Source organism: Epinephelus lanceolatus, chromosome 2 (genome assembly GCF_041903045.1).
Source record: "Epinephelus lanceolatus isolate andai-2023 chromosome 2, ASM4190304v1, whole genome shotgun sequence".
Classification (NCBI taxonomy): Eukaryota; Metazoa; Chordata; class Actinopteri; order Perciformes; family Serranidae; genus Epinephelus; species Epinephelus lanceolatus.
In genome coordinates this window covers 24,198,978-24,223,060 of record NC_135735.1, presented here as the reverse complement: position 1 = coordinate 24,223,060, position 24,083 = coordinate 24,198,978, and the positions used below count along the sequence as shown (strand labels likewise).

Genomic DNA, 24,083 nt, shown 5'->3' with positions numbered 1-24,083 from the left:
TGTCAATCATTTCAAAGTGATGACTGAAGTATTACAACAATCAGCGAATATATCAACCTCAGAATATGTAACGATAAAACTGACTATTTGAAGTATCTTGCATGTATTTATATTTTATTAAATGGTGCTGAAATCACATAAACTGTGTTGTGGTGTTGCAGGGTCTGCAGTCGGAGCTGGCGAGGTTACAGGAACATTCACAACAAGCTCTTTTGAGGTACTTCCAACTGTGTCCACATCGAAATTTCTTCTATGTAACTACACTAAATCACTTATTCACACCTATTTTCCTTGTTTGACAAAGACGCACGATGTTGAGCACTGGAGACAGAATTGTGCATTAGCACGATGTCTACAGGTCCTTAAAGAGTCTTGAAATGTCTTAAAGTACGTTTTCTTAATATAAGGCCTTACATTGTCTTAAATTCAGATTTGATGGGTCTTAAATATTTTCGGTCACATTACCGTGAAAATTTCTCCAGCCTGACAGACACACACATATATATCTATAATGTGTATTTCCATTGCAGGTTTGGTCTTAATGTTCATATAAGGTGATATTAAAAAGGTCTTAAAAAGCTTAAATGTAACTTGGTTATGTCTATAGACACTCTGATTAACATCTCAGATACGTCAGCTCACATAGTTTTGTAAAAACCTGAGATATTGTACTGTTTTGAAGAAAAAAAGAGCTTAAGAAAATATAATTTAGAGAGAATTTCAATTTCACAGCCGAGAAGTGGACTTGTTATTGTAGGAAAAGCACTGGTGTTATGCATGAAATTAATTCAACTGTCCCAGTAAACCATGACAGTGTGAGAGAGAACCAGCATGCACAATAGCAGGACCCTGAAACTGAAGCAGCTAAATGTAATTCAGCTATCTTCAATTTTATCATTTACTTCTGTGCTTTTCCTGTCAGTGAAATGGATCTATTGCATGTTAATTGTACAATAATTAAATGTAAGTTTTCAGCTAATACATAGTGAGTTGGAGTTTTTCTTCTTTCTGTTCCTGGCAGGTACGACAGACACTGTATCAGCCCTCAGAGTCTCTACAGTCGAGATCCTCCAAACCACCGCTCTCTGCAAAGCGAGATGCAGGATATGCAGCAGGTCGGAGGCGCTCGCTGTCTGCAGGTTACCTTCTCATGGTGCTGATCTTCTGTTATATGTTGACTGTCACTGCTCTGCCCTCTGTGTCTGCAGCAGCATCACAGAGCTCTGGACGACATCAGCCTCCCGTCCCTGCACACACACAGTGATGATATTCAGAGTATCATCCAGAGGATCAAGTCTACAGAAATCGCTCATCTACTGCATAATAAGTATCCAGAGAGGGTGAGGAGAGTCAGTAAATATGATGATTGTTACATAAAGTGAGATGTATGTGGATAAATTTGTCCTATCTCTTTTGTGTCTTCTCACATGCAGGACTCTGCTCCTGTAGAGACACAGGAGAGGCCTCTTCCTCACCGCCAGCAGCAACAGGCAAGCATCAAGCAGCAGCTTGTCAATGTGTATGTGAGTTTTTTACCTCGCTTTCTCCTGTTATGGTAACAGGCTGAATTTGGTTGATGTTAGTCTCTCTAGTTCTGAGAAGCTTTCTCCGGGTGTCTGGTTTTAACAATGAATTTATGGGCATCTCCATTACGCAACAGATAGGATTTACTATCTACTGTGTGTTAGACCCTCAGGCATAAGTGCAGTTTTAGTACCCCTTGGTAACTGCAGACATAACAGTGTGTAGAGAAGATGTTTATAAAGCTGCCGTGGTGGTTTCAGGCTGCAGGAGCTGGAGCTGCACAAGTGTGTGTGGGAGGAGAAAGGGGAGAAGGTGGAGGAGCGGTGGAGAGCCTGGGAGAAGGAGCAAAAGCAAAGCCAGACTGGGAGCCAGACTCCCAACCAAGAGGCTAAGAAGGTGGCTGTGGTGAACTGGTGGAAAGCCCGCAGCGTGGAAGGGGCTAAGGCCCGGACAAAAGAAATTCAGTCAGGCCAGGAGCTCTCAGACACACAAGTAAAGCTCCAGCAAGCAGAGCAGACCATCACTGATATGAGGGAGCAGGTCTGCCTCCTGCAAGCCTCTCTCAGATCTGCACAGGTTTGTGTTGCCGAGCAAAAGAGCAGCAGTCTTCACATCGACCAGGGAACCAACACAGAAAGAGAGGAACCAGACAGAGCTGTGGAGAAAGTTGTGAAGGATCAGAGGGATGCTGCAGTGGCCACGGAGAGTACAGGAGGAGCCAGCGCAGAGCAGGAGCAAACCCAGCTTCGGGTGACCGCAGACGGCCTCCTGGAGACCCTCAGAAGGATGGAGGTGATGGTTAACAGCGCCCTGGAGACCGCCGAGCTGGTGAGAGAGAGTGAGCAGAGGGTGAGCCAGGTGAGAGTGAGGATGGAGAGCATCACTCAGAGGGTGGAGGAGGCTCTGGACCGAGCAGCCAACACTGACGAGCAGCTGAACGTTATGGAGGCCAGGATCACAGAACAAGCTCCAACTCAGGTTTGTCTGTGTTTAAAAAAATCAGTGTTTGCTTTTTGATAAAGTGACAGTTTTTAATGATCTTGCTTTTAAAAGGTCACAGTGGTTAAAGTAAGAAGTATGTTTCTCTGCTAAAAGTTATGTTGGAACATGATCAAGTATAGCTTTAATTAAGTAAATTTCACATACAGTAACACAGAGAAGTTAATATTAGCAGCAGAAAATTGCATGTCATTTAAAATCAAATGTATATCTATAATGTGTGTCCAGAATCGTCAGGTTAGTATTTAAAAACATGAATACCAGTGAACTATTTTCACGATTTTAACTTATAATGTGATCCAGATTTAATCTCAAATGGCTCCATGGAGATGTTTTTATTATAAGGGATTTATTTCATCATACAGAGCTCAAACACTCCTGCGGGAACAAAACCTGTCAGAATAAATCATGCTGGTATTAATGGTTTGGAGCTGAGGTTATGACTGCACTTGCACTATTATCACAAAAATAGAGGAATGTGGTCTCTGAGCTCCAATTTACTTTGCATTTTACTAACAAATCAAACTTTTGACCTCATGCGATGATTAATAATGTTTTTGTGAAAGATCAAAATTCCTTTAAATCATTTGCATAAAGTCCTTTAAAAAGCCACATTATCAGTTAAATGTAGGGCAGAGGTTTCCTAACTTTTTTGCTTGTGACGCCGTGATACAAAGTTCTGTCTCCTTTGAGCTCCTCGTCACAAGGTGCATGTCTCTGAGTTGTTAGTTCAAAGGGTCATTTTTTATTCTTAGACTGTTTCGTTTGCAGTGATGGAAGATTATTCATATCTGTTTACTTGAGTAGAAATAGCAGCGCTACAGAGTATAAATACATTACTGTGTTACAGGTAAAAGTCCTGCATTATGCATCAGACTGCATTAAAACAGTCTTAAGTACCAAAAGTATTAGTTCTTTGTGTTACAGAGAGAATGCCATAGATTCCAGAGTTGTGATATTGGACCTGTCGTTTTATTTGATCACGACAACTGGGGAAGAACATTGCACAGGCTAAATACAAACATCTCAAACAACCCACAATGTAAGACTCAGATAAGAAAATAAATAAAAACGTTTCTAGAAGAAAATGATGAGAGGGAGGTTGACGGACCACATTAGAGAATTGAAAGATCTTGAGTCGCAGCGTTAAAGGGAACAGAAACCCGACTTGTTGACAAAAATAAAGACAATTCAAAATGAAATAAATATGTTATATTTACAGGAAACTGAAAAAAAAATATGGTGTTTACAAAGTACCAAAAGTAAAATAATTAATTTTGCAGAATGGTCCATTTCAGAACCATGTATATTTATAATTAAATAAATATTAATACATTGATGTGTCGCAGCTGGTAAGGTGGAGTTCATTTCATTTACTGCATATTTTTTATCTGCTGAGTAGCTTGTGATCAATAAAGATTTACCTTATCTTAACCTATAATCATACATTGTAATTGAATTTTTAATTATATTTTGTGCTATTCATCTGAATCTGCAGAGTAACTTAAATGCCCAGTGTGAGGGATTTAGGGGGAAATATTGTCAGAAATGAAACAGAATAAGTATGTGTCCTCTGCCATGTTGCACCGCCATGTTTCTACAGTAGCCCACAACGGACAAACCAAACACTGGCTCTAAATAGGGACATTTGCGTTTTCATGTCAGCCACCACAGTCTCTTTATTCAATGTTTTCATCAGCTTAAATCACCAGGTCCTTTTCTTTTGGAGAGGAGAAGAGACCTTGCTGATAATTCTGCTCCTGGTAAAAAACCTCTTGAGCAATGAACACTGAGGAAATTCTAACTGGGAGAAGTTTCAGCTGGTTGCAGTCTGCAGTCTCCACCACTAGATGCCACTAAATCCCCCTAAATCTTATACACTGTTCCTTCAAGTTATAAAACAAAATCTAAGTAGAAAGGACAATATTTGCCTATAAATTGAGGTGGAGTAGAAGTACATTAAGTAGAAATACTTCAGTGAAGGTAAAGTACCTCAAAATTGCCCTTAAGTACAGTATTTGAGTAAATGTACTTACATCCTATTCAATCATGTCACTTCTAATGACCTCAGGACGTAAAACTATGCAGTATTTTAAAGAAAATGCAAAGATTAGATAAATGTCCAAAAAACAAACAGCAACATTTAGATTCTCTTGCATCCTGCACTGGTAATCATCTGATGACCCTTGTGGGCGTCCTGACCCCAGTGTTGGGAGTGACTGTTGTAAGGGAGTGTGCAAAAATAGAGATTTGAAAATTTATAGCTTTGGGAGGTTTTTCATGTTCACATTCAGTCACTGAACTTTCACCCAAATGCAAAAAAAAAAGTCTTACAATCTTAAATTTATAGTTGTAGTAAAAGTACTCGCACTAGTATTCATGTAGTGATTTCATTTTATTTAACGTTATATAAATTGAAGCTCCCCGACTGTTAAACATATGAAGTTGATTTGTTGTCTGTCTTTAACGTCTCTTACGTAAGACAGTGATCAAACAGTTCCCTCTGTCTCTACTTTTCTAAAGAGTCCAGGTCTCAGTCTGCCCGCTGATCCTGGAACAGACGTCACAGGCCTTAAGGCTGAGTCCGACGTGGAGCCTGAAGACGGAGACAGTCCTCCTCCATCTCCTGTAATCCCAGAAGTCAGCGAGCCTCCTCAGCTACCCATGAATGGTATGATGGCTGCAGCGCACTGTTAGTGTGGTTAAGGGGTACACTGTGAGACACAGATTAATTAAAGCTACTTCCTCTCTAATGGCAACCCCTGAGGATGTCTGAAAATAGACACGGCAGATATTTACATTGCACACAACAGCTGGTACAGTGAGCGGGAAGAGAGAGCGGGCTCTGAGGGAGTGTATGTTATTTATCAAAGTGGGGCGGCCGTGGGGAAAATTAGGGGGAGGTCAGACTGTTTGTTTTTTTTAATGTGAACACAGTGAGGGTAAGTATTTTTAGCCACTTCTCTTTTTTTTAAAAAAAAAAATTACAGCCCTCTAATACTTTGTTTTTGTGAGTTATTGTTTAGCACGCAGTTTAGGATTTTAGGTGCATTACAGTAAGAATTTAACAAAAGCAGAAAAGTTTAAATGTGAATAAGGAAAATATACTTTCTTCAGAAGAAGTGGAAAAGCTTCTAGCACACATTATTGAGACAGAAATATCTATTTCAACATTTTGAGGAATTCTTATTCACTCTTTAGATGACAGTTTAGATTGGTATCAATCTTCTCATCTCTTATAAAGACGGTGAATGTGTTTATTTCTTTGAATATCAAACTATTCTTTCAAAACATTTCTAAGATCAAATGTTATTTCCTTTAAAAAAAAAACTACATTCAAATATTTTATTTCTAGCTACAAAAAGGGGGAAAACACACAATCTTTATCTTATTTTAGTAAACCCTTTGCAACCAAAATATCCTCGATACAGCCATCTTGCTCTGATGATGTCATTTGGAGCCAGAGTCTGTGCAGTAGTGATCTCTGCGGTATCAAGTTTCCACTGTCCAGCCCTATTGCGAGCAGCACTGTTAATCATGAGCACATTGATTTGCACACATAGCTGTCAATCATGATGTCAAATAATTAAGTAAACCCAAACTAATCTGAACAATGAAACCTTGAACACACATCAGCGTGATAAAAACTACCTCAAATGACAGAAACCATCTTTGGTTATTTGACGTGTACTTTGATCCTTTAGTTGGCCCATGTTATATCTGCTAACACAGAAAGGGTGGGCTTTATGAGCTGTACTGCAGCCAGCCACCAGGAGGCAATCAAGATGTTTTGGCTTCACTTTTAGGAAGCAGTCATGTTGATCATCTTCATTGTGATTGTGCAGTCTATGTTTGTGACACCTTAATCCAGTGTTTCTTGAAGTGGGGATACAGGATTTAAAAAAAATCTGTCATGCAGAATTCCCAAAATAATAGTATTATAATAAGTTGAATGAATGAATGAATGAATGAATGATTTTATTTCGAACATTTAAAATAAGACAAGTGAAAACAAAAATAAAACAAAAAACAAGTGTCTCTACCCCTATTTCACCTTATTTATTACATATCTTTACTTAATTAATTATTATTATAAATTCAATAAATAATGTAAATGTAAAGTTCAATAAACCACATTTTATATTCAGTATTACTTTTTTCGATGCAGTTAACTGCTGCAACAAACACAGTTACCTCCACATTTATGTTTGTTCACTGTGTTTTTCTACCAGAAATATTTTTGCGCTGGCCAGGGGTTACTTAGCTGAAAAAAAATATTTTAAAGGGGTTTCATCATTGAAAAAAAGTCTGTTTTAATCTGCTCTAGTTGGATGTGCACTGATCATTTTGCCATTTCATCACATATTTTCCAGTACTAATCATGCTGAAACACATTTTTGGCCAAAGGAAAGGTCACTTTTCTTCCAACCCTTCAGGAAAGGTCATGGCAAATATTTCCAGAGTCTCCTTCCCTTGATGGCCCGGAGGGAAGTCTTATACGTAACTGTTTATTTGTGATGTAGAAAGGAGTTTGGAGCATGTTGAAGCTGCTGAGAACCAGTGAGAAGCCTCAGACGGGGAAATTACATTGCAAACGAACAGACACTAGTCGTTTCTGTGTCTGCTTGTTTGTTTACTTTATTACCTTCTGTGTAAAGTTTGCATTGTCCGGTGCCATGTTGGTGTGGCCTTTGTTAATTAAATGATGCATCACAGGGTGATGATGTTGGTCATTGCTGTCATAAAAGTTGATATGTGAGCTGCCAGTCTGTTGTTACTTTACATCAAGATGTGGATGGTGTGTCATACAATCCAGACATTGTCCTCAGTACGGCAAACTATAGATGCTGATGTGGTTCACAGTGATTTTGGGCACCGTGCACATCGTTAACTTACCACAAATGGTTGGTGTAGTTTGTCCGCTATGGAGAGATAAACAGCCGGTGGATTGGGTGGCAGCAATGACAGGTATTTCCCCAACACATCGATATCTTAATGGCATCTTTGTGGTTTTTTGTTTATTGACTGGATGACAGCATTGTGTATGACTGTTGTCATTGTGGTGGATTATGAATTACCCATGCTTCAGTTGGCAGTTGCTCACTTCAGCTCTGCGTTCAATACGACGATAGAGAGCTGCAGGGATGACGTTATATTTGTAGGCCAACCAGGAAGTTAACATCTCCCCGGTTCTCTTGACTAAAAGCCTGTGGGATTTTTCCATTGGATTTTGGATTGTTGCAGAAAATAAGCTCTGTGGCAAACAAACATTTATGATGCTCACATGCTTGTTCAGCTTACTAATCTTCACAAATAAATAAAACTGATATGATTTTTGAAGCCTGAATGTAATTGCCAGAGGTAGAAAGCTAATGTAAGGCTATGAATGTATATAAACGTCTGTCTGTCCTGGAAGAGGGATCCCTCCTCAGTTCCTCTTCTAAAGTTTCTACCATTTTTCCCCTGTGGGGAATGTTTCCTTTTCCACTGTGAGGGTCAAAGGACAGAGGGATGTCATATGCCTTAAAGCCCTCTAAGGCTTTTTTCTGATATACTTTCTTAATCCATGAGGAATTCCTTTTTTGTTCACTCTGTTGTCTTACACACAGACTCAAAATACACACACATGTACAGACAGGACCTATACATGCATTAAGTGGAGAGATGTCCGAGCAAGGGGACGCCCAGAGCAGTTGGGGGTTTGGTGTCTTGCTCAAGGGAACCTTGGCAGTGCTCAGGAGGCAAAGTGGCATTTTTCCAGCTATAAGTCCACACTCCATATTTGGTCCAGACGGGGACTTGAAGTGACAACCCTCCAGTTCCCAAACCAGGTCCCTATCGACTGAACTACTGCCGCTTCAATTTGTGATATTGGACTTTATGGATCAAATTGAAACTGAATTGAAAGTAATATTTGCACAGCCCTTGGGGGCGTGCTTTGTGATTGGGCTACAATGAACTTTAACTTGATTCATCTGTGAGCACTTTGGGTTGCCTTTGGGTACAAAATGTGCTGTATAAATGAATTTGCCTTGCCTTGCACCACAGTTGCATAACTTCAACGTGAGCACCACAGCGAGGCTGCAAAGCTACAGTCAGCATGATGATGTCCTGTGGTCTCATCTAGCCACTTGTTAGCAACTGTCTTTTTAAAACATGTAAAAGCTTATAAGTTCAGGAGGGTGGTAGGACTATTTACTGACGTTTTTTATGTCATAGAACAAAACAAGAAAGTCTCTTAAGCTTGTGTGAACCACAGACCTTATTTCAGGCATCTAACCAAAAAAACAACTCAGAAAACCCATTGATTTCAAGATGAAAGAATCAGGAGTGCAAAAATGTTGACTCATTCGTGCGTTTTAAGACTCATTACTGGAACACTATATAGGTGACTAACTGAGGCTGTAGCACTGAAATTTTAATGCAATCACAGCTGTGTGTTTGTAGAGTTTTTTTTTTACCATGGCTTTCATCTGTAATTCGTGGACATGTTAATGTTAAGCATTAAAAAACAAGCGAGACAAGAAGCACTCAAAACTAAATTAAAGCACATATTTTAGGATACAGCATAGATGAAAGAATGATAATCCCACACTTTGGATTTCTTGCCCGACATGTTATTAACTAGCCTGTGGAATAACTACAGGTACCAGCCCTGGAAATTAACATGACTCCTGTCTGACTGCTGAGCGTGGCCACTTCCTGTGTCTGTCCTTTCCGATTAAATTCCCACATGGTCCAGTTATATAGGTGTTGATATATTTTGACAATTAACTTGTTTTGAGCAATGAAATCTTGCCGACTAATGACCTTTCTGGTCGACTAACGTTTGGTTGACTATAAAGGGGCAGCCTTAACAATTCATCCACTGGTTGTTGAAATATTTCCAGAGAGCCACTAGCATGACTAAAAATTACAACCATGAAGAAGATGGAATCACAGGCAATAATAAATGTTTGACTTTGATGTATCTGTCAGTGCTGCAGTAATCCTGCTGCTGCTTTTGTATTTTCAATCCCATCCAGAGTACAACTGGAGTTCTCTGCCTCCATTACAGCTTTTAAAACTATTTATATTTTCTCTTTAACCTCCTTACACTAATAAAACATTAATGTGAGATATGAAATCCACTTTAGCCACATCACTGTAACATAACAAAAGATAAAGATGTGTTTTTAGGTTTTATGTTGCTGTTTAAAACAAGACAGTCCGGTTTTGTGATGAATAAAGATCCATCAGAGACTGAATGTAAATAATTTAGAAAAGCAGTGGTGGGTCTCTAATGCTGTGTGTGTGTGTGTGTGTGTGTGTGTGTGTGTGTGTAATTTGGCTGTAAACAGTGTGCTCTTTGATGGAGGAATCTAAAAATGAGACTAATACCAAAGTCTACTGTAGCTGGAATGCAAATTGATTAGTGGTGAGGTTGAATGCTTCCAGGAAAACAACAGTGTCACAGTGTCTGAAGTGAAAGCGAGGGTAAATCAGGACAAACGCAGCTGCCAAAACACTTTTAGAATCTATATCTTCATCACCTTCATCTCTTCATGCGCCGCTTCAGGTAGTTTCCCATCTTTTTTTCCTTCCTTCCTTCCTTCCTTCCTTCCTTCCTGTAATTTATGAAGTCAAATCTGGCTGTGAAATGCTGCAGTACTCAGGTAGTTTTAGAGTCTGATTTGTGCCCTCCAAAAGTCAAAATACTTGGAAATGACAGCATCAAATAAGCAACATAAAAGCAGATTAGTGTTGTTTTTTCATCTGTATCATATATGAATAACAGTGGTTCATTTAATTACCTAATTCGGTTCCCTTTAAGGTGTCAGCTGTGATGGTGCTCGACATAAAGTCACTGATATTTAGCCCTTTGCTTGGTATCACAATATTACCGACCTTTTCCTGAGAGAGCCTAAAGCAGACGACACAATAGCCTTTACTTGGGCCAAGAGCTCTCAACCGGCGGATCAAGCACCTCATGTACTCGAAATGGTTGCCAGGTTATTGTTGCCCCTAGTTATAGAGGTGGACGGGGGTGTGTGAGATACTTCCTGAAACAAGAGTTACAGTAGTTCTACCAATCAGATAAATATATCACCGCACCAGTGTCAACCTCTCAGGACAGAAAACTCAGAGTTTGGTTCTTCCCCTTTTGTTTTCTCATTCTGTTTCTCTCTCTCGCACACATGCTGTCTGACTTTTCTTTTTTTAAACCCTCTCATGACATTTGCATTGCACATGCTTTCCTGTTAAATGCAAATCAACTGTGTTCACTGTCTCTGTCTGTGCTCTGGCTCCAACAGGTGTCACAGGACCAGGCAGCTGCAGCAAGGTAAGACTCCGTCCTGCTCTACTGCAGTAAATTGTGATTTTATCTCTGTGTGTAGAGGCAGAGCTGCAGTGTAATGTGTTATGTGTTTGTGTGTCTTTACTGTGTTTCGAACTGGCTTGTTGGAAATGTTGTTTTTTTTAAGAGGACTTCCACTTTTTTCAGGCTTGCTGATGTAAAGATAAAGAGCAATGTGACATAGTGGTTTGGGCAGAAGTGGAAAATAACTTAATTCTGAAGCGCTTGTACTTTATTGTACTTTGTATTTCCATTTTATGCTACCTTATAGTTTTATACCTCTGCGGTTCAAAGGTGAATAATATACCCCCCCAGTCCTCCTGACATTCCCAGACATTTTAATGTGCAGTATTTATCAAGTTATAACTTCTGCTATGAACACTTTATATTATTACAACTATGTTTTATGATGTTGTCATTCATTACATAGTATACTAAATAATTATATGCTAACAACTACATTATAGTGTGTTATAACCTGTTAATTAAAAGTTTATGCACAGCTTATAAATGCTAAATAGAGGTACTTAAAGTGTTGTCCTTCTCAGATTAAGATTTTACATAAAACACCATGTACACTTACATATGATAAGCCTATAAAATACGTTAGATCTAATACAATATGAATAAATAAGATATAACCACTTGTTCCCAACGTTTTTGCTCCGTACAAAAGAGGCAATTACTACTTGGAGCAGCTTAAAATGAAAACTGGATTGAAACTGGAAGCTTTGACGTGACTGCTGGGCAGTGATTAGATTAAATAAAATTAAAAAACAAAAGCTTTATCCAGTGTTATACAGTATATGACACCAGTACAAACTGAATCTCAGGAACAAGGCAGGATGGCGACTGCACTTTTGTTTTGGAGAAACCAAAAAAAAGACAAGTTTGATGAATTCTCAAGTAAAGAGGAAAACATGAAACACAAAAGTATAGTTTACATTTTTACTACCTTGTCATTTTCAAGTGCTTTCATCATTTTAAGTGTTAATTGTAAAGAGAAATGTTATTTCATTACGGAGAAATTTGCCTTCAGACTTCTCATAGTTAACATTTTGAGGCTTACAAAGTAAAAGTGATCTGATATTTAACAATAAAGCAAAAATGATAGAAGTCCCCCAAAATTTGTACAGATTTATGTATCAGAACTTTGATTTTTCTTCTTTACTTTCTCACAATCTCTCAGATTTATTTGTGACCTTCTTGTGAACCACTGGACTAAACTGCTTAACTATAAGTTCAAACTATTCACACTTGAATAACCCAGTACCATGTAGTAACAAAATGTTTCAACTCAAACGATACCTACATTCAATCCTGTCCCAACCCACCGCCAAATCAGCAAACTTTCTGTTGCTGCCGTCTTCAGAGCTGCTCTCCTCTTGGCAAACGGTCAGTTTAACCTCTGCCCAACTATCACAAGCTGAAACAGCAGTAGTAGCCAACATCCAACACACTCAGTGGGTAGAGCTGGCATCTCATGTACAAAGGCAGTGTCCTTGCCGCAGCGGTCGTGGATTTGTTACAGCCTGCAACCCTTTGCTGCGTGTCGTCCCCTCTTTCTCTTTCCCCCGTCAATTAAAGGCAAAAAACCCAGAAAAAAATATTTTAAATAAACAACATTCCAGCAAACACCAAAATGGCTCAACTCAGCTAGCAAACCCATTAATAACTGCTCTGCAGTGTTAGCCATGTGATGCTAATAGATAGCCCTGTCACTGTGTGTGGGCATACTTTACCAACTGTCCCTGGCACAGAGCTCAAACACCAACAGCAGCAGCTACAACCCATATAATCTGTGTTGTGGTGAGGTCTAGTGAGGTGTATTGACAGAATTGGCAGTTCAGGGTGCCAAGATGACACCCAACCTTCGAAAGTATGCATGCATTATACGCTACTCCATTCACATCATGGGTATCCACTGAAATACTCTGTTGGTACATTTAGGGCTACTGGTATTGGTACTGGTATCGTAATTCGGTAAATTATACCCAGCCCTAACCTCAACCAGCTGCAACAGTAAAATGCTGTTTACATGTATGCAGTCATGTGTCAGTATTAATAGTCTAATAATGCAATTTATGATAGTATATCAGTCACTAGGGCCATTTTTCTTCAGAGTCCTGGTACTTTAAACTGAAAACTTTGACGCCACTGGCTTTGGCTATTTTAAGAAGATCTTCACTCGAGTCGAACTAACCAAGAAGAACATCTGATTTTCTTTTTTTTTGCACAAATTGCTCCCATGATAAACTTGTTTCCTTTTCTTACTTAAGATTTTCAGCTCACGTTAATTCAAACTGTGATGCTGTAATTCGCTGTGAACATCAGCTGGGTTCCTCCAAACAATGTGACTCTGTGTGCTGTGCTCTTTCTTTCCTCCCACAAACTTCGCCGCAGTTGATCGCAGCACTTAAAACCGAATCTCCCACCACTACGAAGCAGCACAAATGGTGCAAGGTTTGACATTGCAGTTTACCAAACAGTAATGAACTTCAAGAGCTCGGAAGTGGACGCGTGGATTCCTCTTAGGCTCCAGAGTAAACACAGATCGGACGGACACAATCTATCTATCTATCTGTCTATCTCTCACAAACACGCCCCAACATTCAACGACAACACAAAACAGTTTCCTTCTACTCCCACTTTGTGATTAGAGAGGAAAACAAACCCTGCAGAAAAAAATGCATAGTTCTGTAACTTTCCTTAGATTTAAGTGAGGGATGATCCTTGCAGCAGCAGCCTGAGAACACACACACACACACACACACACACGCACTCCACAGCAGCCCAAAGAGGCATACAGAGCCCTTCTCCTTAAATGGTCAAAGCTCCCAGGAGTGAAAGAGAGGCTGCTGCTGAAAAAAGACAGGGAACAGAGGGGACGGGAGAAGGAAGGAGAAGCCCCGAGGATAGAGGAGATTTCTGAGGCAAGGGCTGAGAGTGACAGTTTGACTGTGGGAAGTCGGTGTGAGTTGGAGAGATCAGCCGGAGTGCAGCGCTAGTGGTGGACTCAGGTAACGTGCGTGCTCTCTGTGGACAGGTTCAGATGATCGGGTGTGTGGAGCTGTGGGGTCTTAGTGGGTGATGGTTTTAAGTGGAGATGCAGTTTCAACGGCACCAGCCTACTGTCAGCGTCTCTGTGTCAGACACTGTGTGATTTTGGACTTTTTGACAGTCTGACTTGTGGCAGCTGGGGTGAGTTTACATAATCTGTCTGGAAGTGAAACTCTGTGTCATCTTTCCTTCTTTATGTGTACGCTTGTGCTTTTTTTTTAATGTCAGTGGATTTATCAACTTCCCCACCTGACCGTACATCTCTCTCTGCACCTATTTTTTCTGTCTTTCGCACACTTCCTCTCTCCCATTATCTCATATTGTGGCTCTGCAGCAACCACTTCCTCTGCTGGCCCTGTACTCCGGGCTTCACACAACCAAATTTTAAACAAATCTGGCAAGAGGGAGTGGGCTTATGTAACGGAGGAGGGGAGGAGGGTGCCGGTCCCCTCGTCTCCCTCTGAGAGAAGAGACAGCTAGGCCTGTCAGCCCTGAGAAGTTAATTCTGACTCTGATTATTCACAAAGACAAATACATTGTATTTTAGAGGATGGGTGTCTTCTTTAAGAGCAAGGTTGTCCTTGAGAAGTTGTTGTGCAGGGGCTGTCTGTGCTCAGACTTGTATGTACTGTCCTGTTCCCCCTGCAGGAAATAACCTGAGTGATTCAATTACTCTGCAATATTTATCTCAGTCTCATGGTCTGCTGGGAAAACAGTCTGCGCCGTCAAGCCTCCTGCAGTGCAGGATGGCATCTTTGTTTGGGCTGAGTCAGGATTCTGTCCTCAGAAGACACTTAAACTTGTTGAGCTGCATTTGAAAGCTTGTTTTGTTGCTTAGAAAGAAGTTTTTCCTAGAAATGGGCCAAAACAGACATGCTGATAGAAACATAGATAGAATCTGTTAAACTGTCAGTAATTACTTTGTTGTTTTTCCTTCTGTGTTTAATTATTCATCTCCGTATTTGGCTGTGGAAAAAGCAGAATACTGATGAAAGAATAAAATAAGTGGTTATATAAAAATACATTAAGAGTCATACGTGCTGTCAGTCAGTCACGACAAACGCAGGTGGTTGTTACCAAAGCCGTTCGGAACTCCAGGGGCGATTAGATAATCACGTTAGAAATATTTGGTGACTCACTCTCATATTCATATATGCAGTTGAACCTCAAAGCTGACCTTTTTTGCTCTGATTTGATCCAGCGGCAACATCTGAGGCTGAAAAATGAAGCCAGTGCTCAAGTGCCAAAAACTGCAGTTCATCTAATGGCCACTTGAGGCAGACTCCAAAACAGAGTTAATCCCCATAGACCCCCCTCCTGTTAAAATACCCGACTTTACAGCAGAAATAAGTTTGTTAACAGCCTGGTTTAAGATCAGGTAGCTTGAGTGACAGGCTGTCTGTACGGCCTCACCTCGGGCTTTCAGTCAGATCCACCCCTCACTCCTCCACAGCTCCACCCACTCACCACTATGGCCCCAAAAGAACATGATTGCAATGGCCAAACTCAAGGCTTTAAAATGGCACTCCGCAATCAAATGTTTGACGCCACTGTAGCCATGTTTTTTTATACAGTCTGTCCATCAGAAGAAACAGACTGAGAAGACAGTTCATATTTTTAGGCAGGCCTGCTGTCAGGAGGGGGTCAAAGGGTACAGATGACGCCGGCCCAAGGCCCAGCGGGGCCTGTATAAAGGTCTATGAACCTTAAATGGGGTCAAGTACACAGTTTGCTTACTGACTTTTATAACTGACAGTACAAGCTACATGTATTTTACATGATAAAGACATTGTTATTATTTTAAACACAGCAATTAAACCCGCTGAAGTGGGCTCAGTTTTAAAGTTGGAGTGTAGACACCGATATCATCTGAAACTAGACAACCTAAGGCATCCATCTATTTCTACATACTGGGGGTCCCTAAACAATGTTGGAATAGTGTAAATTAACACATGAAGGTGCTGGAGTGTGTTTGGATAAGGGGACCAATTCAGAAAATGTCCCCCTATTCATAATTCCTAATAGCTGGCCTGCTTTCAGGTATGAGAATCAGATGAAATAAGTTCTAAAGTGTTAAAAAATGTCTGCAACTGCAGGCTGAGAAAGAGTGTTGATTTTAATCCTGTATGGCAGTATTCTTGTACTCAGGAAATATCCTCGCAGCTCACTGAGAGACAGTTAAACAACCCATTTCCTCCCCAGTGACTCACAGCCTTTCTGTCCCTATATGTTCCCAAGAACTTGTCATGTTTGTGATGACACTGAACAGCGCGCTGCATATTCTGGCCCTGAATTCACAGAGGATTTGTTCTTGCGTAAAGTGCATGCCATACCTCTGAAATAACCAATAATTCATCACACCTTTCACTAGCCTACGTGCCTTAGTCATCATCTGCAGCGGCAGTAAAAACACAGCCACATCTGGACTGGTCATGCATATGTAAATCTTTCTATTTTGGGTGAGACCAAACAAATGGGTGGACATTAGCATCCTGTACACTAACCTGTCACAACAGTTTGTACACTCTCTGTGTGCAATGTGCTCCTCCAAAGGGTTAAATCTGCTCTGTACTGAGCTTTGCATAAATTTGTTACTAAAAAGGGAAGAGCTGCGAGTTCAAACAATGGTTCAAACAAGTTGCACACATAATATTTAACTTAATTAGCTCATGTTTCTCTTCAGTTTAGTCGGCCAGGTAACTGCTGCAGCTGTGATGGAAAACATCAGTTGCAGTGACGGAGACAAAGACAAAAGCAAAACCAACAAAAAATTTTTCTTTTCATTTTTAAACTACTGATTAGACAAAACAAGAAATCTGCAAATGTAATTTTGCACTAGGGATGTGCGACAGTATCGGCCGATATCAGCTTTAAACTGAACTATCAGAATCGGCCAACACGCTTTTTCTTATCTTGCACAGAAGAGGCTCGATGATCACTAAAATTAGGAAGGGAAAAAAGTGGATATATCGATATCAGTATTTCTTATCAGTCAAATAAGTTGTTAAATATCGGCATATCAGCAAAAAATCCAATATCGTGCATTCCTATTTTGAACTATGGGACACTAAACAATGATGGATTTTCAAGAATTATTTTCTCATGAGATGAAATTATTTATCAAGAAGTAAAAATACCTTTTAGTTGCACCACTATTATCAAAATAATAAAAAATAAGTGCAGCATGGCATAGGATTTTTTTTTTATATGGGAGAGATCTGAACACACACTCTTGAAAATAGTCCACTGGTTCAACTTAAAAAATTTGGGTAACAATTTGCATGTGTCTTTTTAGTAGTTCCAACTCTGGCATTATTGAATGAGTCTTTTATAATCTGACAAACTCAATTAGTTCAGCACAACCAACATGATTTGCTTCGACCGTGAAAAACCAACTTAATATTTATCCAAAAGTTGTGTTGATATTTAGTGTTCAAACTATTATATTTAAGATATTCTAACTCATATTGGCAGTATGGTGGTGCAGTGGTTAGCATTGTTGCCTCAAAGCAAGAGGGTTCCCTGTTCGAATCCAGGGTGGGGGGTACGTACATCAGGGTAGTCCTTTCATGCGAAGTCTGCATGTTCTCCCCATGTTAGCATGGGTGTTCCCTGGCTTCCTCCCACAGTCCAAAGACATGCAGGTTAATTGGTGAATTGCCCGTAGGTGTGAATGTGAGCGTGAATGGTTGTCTGTTTCTATGTGTCAGCCCTGCGATAGTCTGGTGACCTGTCCAGGGTGTAGCCCGCCTCTCACCCAGTGTCAGCTGGGATAGGCTCCCATATATGAAGTGTCCGCTATCCTTGAACATTCCCAGCCTCGATCGTAGGAGCAAGATACCTTTTTGGTCCAGTTTCCTCAGTTGCAGTGATTGATGAGTTGTTTTCTCCTTGAAGCAGCATGCTGCATCAGCTTGTTTACTGCTTTCCTCAGTCTGTGGTCTCTGTTATTATACTGACATCTGACATCTCTTATTCCACCTTTATAAATTAAGTTTTATGAATTCACATTGTTGATTACCTTTAAGTAAAAAAAACATTTAGTGTAGAGTATTTCTCCCCTCTGTTATCTTCCATGCCTTTTCCACACAGCATGTTCTCATACAAGCCCCTCTGTTTGCTTTACACCGTCCCTGAGGAGCTCACTGCCTCACTCAGCCTGTGAAAGCAAGTTACACTGAATGCAGCAGAGCTTTATAATAACCCAGTACATCCCTGTGAGTGTGTTACTGGTTAAAACGATAACTGATTAAAGTCACTGTGTGGAAATACAAACATACCTAACTTCAGGCTCAGGAATGATTAGTATTTATTTGCATTTTCGATCCCTGGTGTTGTAAAGCAGAGAACTGAGTGCTGCTGTTTTTCTCTGTTGCTCCGCTGAGCATCACTCAGATTAAAATGATAAAACTGCTGCTTGTTACTTCTTGAGTTTGGGAGAATCTAATCAGTGTTTCACCAGCCTTAGTGCATCTTTTTTCTCAACCCAGTGAAGTAAACATATTGACAAACAAACAGGTGCCCTGCGGTGTTTTCTTCAATTCAGTATTTCTCACCAAATGTTTGCAAAACTGTTTGTTCTTTTGTGTAGTACCACCATCTATAGTTCAGCTGAACAGCCTGAATCCAACAACAGGATGTGGATTGTGTATGACCTGTCTCGTGCACATGCACAAAACAAGGATCCACTCATACAAACAAAGCTCACCGGCGCTACTGGTGGTCAAAAACTCCACGTCTTCATTTGAATATTCACAGTTTTCGAGGCGTAAATGAAACAAAAATAGATTTCTTCTTCTTAAAAGTATTTAGTGAACTTCCACTAAGGAGAGTGCACCCACTGTGCCTTATTGATAGCATGGCTGATTAAATGTTTCATGAGATTTTTCCACTGTAACATTTAATGTTTACCTTATAATCTCACTGGAAATGAATGTACTCTTGTGAGAGTTTTGTTTCAATTGCCTGTTGGAGAAATTAGCTAAAGCTGCCGTTCCAAGGAAACAGAGAATTAAGCTATTTTGGGATTTATTTATAGTGTGACGGTTTTGTTAGTGTGTCTTTTTTTAGCTGTGGTTAACCAGAAAAGACTTTCTCCAGAATATCACCATTCCTGTGAAATTCAGGAGAAGATTTTCCCCCAACATCTACTCTATAATTAATGCACATTGTGTCTAATCATGCATATAACATACATGTGTGTGTCTTCATGTGTGCATGATCTTGCAGCTCCAGGAAGAGGAGGAACACTTCCTGCAGGGATCTCCTCTTGAGCAAAGTGACCATAACTCCGAGGATTCCCGCGCTGCCCCCTGCGCCGCTGCTGAGAGGCCTTTTATTTTCCCCCACACCCGCTCACGCCCCCCACTTCTCCCCGCCATGCCCACACTGCCTGAGGAAGAAGAGGACTCCCCCGAGGACATGGACAGTTCCTCCAGCTCTCCCAGTACAGTGAGTGTCACTTTTTGTAGCACACACTCTGTGGAAAAAGCATGTGAGGCCATAAAATCTGACGCTGAATAATCCATTTGGCTCAGGTGAGGAAATTCTATCAATGTTGCTACTGAAGTCTGGTTTCAAAAGAGGTCTCATCTTCGCCTTCAGAATGCTGCTCTCAGTTTAGGAGTAGAAGCATTCAATTTTTTCTTGTTTTTACTCTGGTTACAAATGTACCCTGTCATTATCAGACTCAGGCTGTGCTGTGCAGAGAGGTCACAAACGATCACAACAGCTACAAATTCTTGATACCACATTGATATATATTTTCTTTTTGGCTCTGTACTTTATTTTTTGTACTTTCCCATGTGTAATTCCACTGATTCCTGGATATTTTATGAGTCTTTGTAGGCCTCTGTCTTTGATAGTAAATCATCCATGTTAAAGCCACTGCTGAAGTCTTAAAAAAGATGTGTGTCTGGTGAATATCACGTCTCTATTAATGTCAGCTTTTCGCCCTTTGAGGCAAATTTGTGGTTTTGGGCTATGAAAATAAAAATAAACTTGACTTTAAACTTAACTGTTCATCAGATAATAGGATCTGGGAACTTTGGCAACCCCAGCAGAAACAAGTATTCCTGTCAAATTTAACGGATCAATTCAACCAAAATACTTTCTTAAAATAAGTTTTTCTCTGACCCCAGTGCAGATAGTTTGTGTTTTAAAAGCCCAGTGTGTGAGATTTAAGGGGATTTAATGGCATCTAGTGGTGAGGATTGCAGATTGCAACCAGCTGAAACTTCTCTGTCTTAGAAACCCTTCAGTGTTCATTGTTCAGGAGGTTTTTACCGTGAGCCGAATTATCCGCTGAGGTCTCTTTCTCTCCAAAACAAACAGACCAGTTGATTAAAGTTGGTAAAAACACTGAATAAAGCAGTTTCATGTTATAAATCAATGTTTTTCCAATGCTGTTTGGCACATTGGAGATGGGCTGCTAGCCTAGTGCCTGCAAATGTGTGCTCACCTTTTTTTCTCTGAGAATTTATGATCCAAATGTTCAGGAGGTTTTTATCAGGAGCGGAATTATTGGCAGAGGTCTCTTCCTCTCCAAAACAAACGGCTGCAGTGATTAAAACTGATGAAAACACAGAATACAACAGTTTCATGTTAAAAAAGGAGAAAACAAATATGTGTTTTTGTGAAGGGGCTCATATCGGAGGGTTGCTAATTACTGTGTCAAATGAGCAAACGAAAATGGCCCTATCTAGAGCCAGTGTTTGGTCCGTTCTGAACTCTGAATCTCAGTAGACAAGGATCTGCCCCTTACGTAGATAAAAAAAACGGCTTATTGAAAGGTAACAAAAACACAACAAATCTTATTTTCAGGTGATTATACACTAAAGAAAACATACTTATTATAATATATTTTTTCCAATATATCCCCCTAAATCCTACACACTGGACCTTTAAAGGAGCACTTCACCCAAATTAAATTTAAAAAAAAAATGGTTTTCTCAAACTTGCCCCCAGTGCAGATAGTTTGAGTTTTAACTTAAGCTTTGTTACTGAAACTATCTGCAAGTTAATGCAGGGGTTTTTTTCATATTCACCTCTGTTAGTCCTGCTGTCACCTCATCACAGTGGAGGTAAATACAATCTTGCGCTCCACAGAGCATTGAAAAAATTACATTTGTGAAACTTAACACCAGCGTATCTTTTTTAAGACAATGTCCTGATTACTTCATAATAAACAAAACTCATTGTCAATTTTTTTAGCCGTTATTTTCTATTAAAAGTGACCCTAGTGATGAGGACACTGTTTCTAGAAAGACATATTTCAGTTTTAGAGGCATTGAGCACCACAGATTCCTTTCATTCTCGCTGTACTGTGGAGGCAGATACCAGTAGTAGATACTTTTTCATCATGGCACAACAATGTGAAGAATATAATCTTTAAATGGGTCGGATTCAGAAGTTGATTCAGCAGCATCCTGCAGAGAGCAAATTGTTTAACAGTCAGAGAACATTGTCTTCCGCTGTAGTCGCTCATAAACACACAGGCTAAATAAGACATCTCTGCAGAATGTAATGAAGCCGTGTAATCAAATCTTCAGGGCAACACAATAAAAGTATCCACCTTTACTGCAGCACAGCCGTGGCCTTTCTGCAGCATTACCACCAGGAGGATTCCTTTTATTTGGCTTCTATTGCAAAGATAAGCTGAGAGGAGCTCTTAGGGAATTAGTCTTTGATCTCAGTCTGTGTTTACTTGCCTGCTTACCTTTTATGGTTGGACAGGGATTTTATGAAACAGGAATTGAACGACCTATAATTTGAGAAGATGTTTGAAACTGTGGGATTTTTAGAGGGGTGCTTCATCAATTTATTACATGAGGTTTACCCGCTTGATATTTAGCTTATGGAAATTCTTGTATGATGTGTTATGTGGCTCTGGACAGACGGCCTTCATTATGTGAGGTGTAGGATTTAGCTTCTGTAAAGCTTGAGACTCAGATGCGTCGGCCCCTGCTGCTTTGATTTTCACAGAATCTGTCTGTTGTGAGTCCCCCAACTTTATGGAAGCACAATTTTAAATCACTGCAGTGCCCCTAAACAGATTTATGACAACTGTCAAATTCAACATAATTTAACTGAGTGTAACTGATTTGTTGTTGTTCATTTCAAACACTGATCCTTAAAGGGACAGGTCACCCCAAAATCAAATATAGATATTTTTCCTCCTACCTGTAGCGCCATTTATCAATCGAGATTGTTTTGTTACACAGAAGAGAGCATGCATCTACTGCTAGCTAACCTAGCACCACTGAGCTAGGTTTGATGTTTTTAGGCTTTCTTTTTTCTGTCAATGAAATTGCGTGAGCAAGGGAAAAACTGCAAAAAAAAATGTTGCCTTTTTTTGTATAAGTCATTATTTATATTATTATTATTATTATTATTATTATATAAATTGCAGGCAGCTTGTCTTAGTGAGAATAAAACTGCAGTGTTTTGAGTCTGTGATTTATGCCACACAAATGTTAGCACTAACCATACATATTGATCTAACTGACATTGATTCTTTCAGCACTTGCAATAGATCTGGAGCCTCCGCTGTGGTGATTTGTCTTGTCTGGTGTCCATGTGTTTCAGCCATTTTCTGTGTGTGTTTTGTAGTAGTTTTGCGATGATTCTCGTTTTTTTTTTCCATCACAGCATTGCATGCAGCGCAAAATAGTTTACCCCTGCTTTAGTGCAGAACATCAAGGAAATAATTTGCACCTTCTTTACTAGTAAATTTTATTGAATGTGAGACGTTCGTGTTGCACATGCCAGCATCTTCACGGCCAGAAGGTGACTTTGATGACATAGACTTCTATGATTGATGAAATTCTCGGGAAATAACCAAATCTGAGGAAAAGTTGTAGTGATCGGACAAATTGCAAGTTTGCACAGAATTCATGGGGATTGATTGAATTTGCATTAATTGCTGCAAACACAACATCCCAGAGGGGCTCTCTTTTGAACCAAACCCATGGTTATATTTAGAGACATTTAGAGAAGTTTTGAAGTGTCTGTTGAATTTGTTGTTTTTTTGAGATGATCACAGTGGCAGACGCAAATCTTTCATGTATACACAATTGTGTGCAGAGTCCCTGCAGTTCAGGCTGTATTACCAGGTGGTGAGATTTGTTTGGGAACATGCTCCACCGTAGCACAATAAAAACTGCATCTTCTGGAGGAGTGTTTTTTGGGGAGGGGGGGGGGGGGTTGGTCAATATCTAGTTTTCATTCCTTTATTTTGTCTGTTAAAGGAGCATGTACTGGCAGAGATGGTATGTACTATCTGCCATGCTGTTCTACAGTAGCCCAGAACTGACAAACCAAACACTGGCTTGGTCCATGCTTGGCCTACTGGGGAAAATTTTTGGTTCTGCAACCTCACCACTAGATGGCACTAATCCTACACTCTAGACCTTTAATATTGTGCTAATATAATGCATGTTCCTAAACAATGCTGTGTCAGATCAAAGCAAAACATACTTTGACACGTTTGTATTGTTGTGTTTTTTGCACAGTCTGCACCAGGCGAGAGTCGAGCTGTTGTCATGACTGCCCCCACCATCGTCTACCCACAGCAGGCCACTATTGTTCAACAGGATGGACGCCCTCTGGAGCAGACCAGGTAATCGTCAGCCATCTCAAACACTGATAATAAATAGTTTTCTTTTTTTTTTTTCTTTTTTTTTTGGCAGTAAACAAGGCCAATGTGTCCCACTCATTACTGTTTCCTCTCTCAGGCCGCACAGTCCCAGAGCTCGCATGGCCAGAAACTCCTCGGGAGGAGCAATCACCACAGTTGGTGGGTAAACCCTGTATACACACACACACACACACACACACACACACGCATACACACACACTGCAGTTTTAATTATATCAAGATAACCACTGTGAGAGCTGTTTTGATGTTATCATCAGCAACATTTGCTTTAGTCCATAAAATTGAACTCACTGCTTGTTGAACTGTTTTTAAGTCGACATTTTTAATGTGAGTGAAAGATCTGTCTTTCCAAGAGTGAATAAAATCAAAGTAATGCTCCCATGCAGTGTAGTTACACCAGAAGCCTCACCGCATTTCGTCTAAGTTTGGTCATCTGTGTCCTGAGAGATGAATCTGTCGGTGTGTCCTCCCTCATGCCTGAAATGGTTCTGCTGCTGAGATTGC

General features: G+C 40.1%; 1 protein-coding gene across 3 annotated transcripts in view; it reads left to right on the top strand.

The window, feature by feature from the left end:
- Window positions 1–2,015: 2,015 nt before the first annotated feature.
- LOC117268210 (inositol 1,4,5-triphosphate receptor associated 1) overlaps window positions 2,016–24,083 on the top strand; it is a 41,960-nt gene continuing 19,892 nt past the window's right edge. The window contains exons 1-6 of one of the 3 annotated variants that reach the window (XM_078175530.1): window positions 2,016–2,502; window positions 5,047–5,194; window positions 10,818–10,846; window positions 19,151–19,372; window positions 23,434–23,540; window positions 23,656–23,717. In XM_078175530.1, the coding sequence (XP_078031656.1) occupies window positions 2,053–2,502; window positions 5,047–5,194; window positions 10,818–10,846; window positions 19,151–19,372; window positions 23,434–23,540; window positions 23,656–23,717 (1,018 nt within the window). In that variant the 5' untranslated portion in view covers window positions 2,016–2,052. Of the gene's footprint in view, window positions 2,503–5,046; window positions 5,195–10,064; window positions 10,082–10,618; window positions 10,650–10,817; window positions 10,847–19,150; window positions 19,373–23,433; window positions 23,541–23,655; window positions 23,718–24,083 lie in introns of those variants that run through there. The other 2 variants (XM_078175537.1, XM_033644652.2) reach the window with 2 other exon arrangements.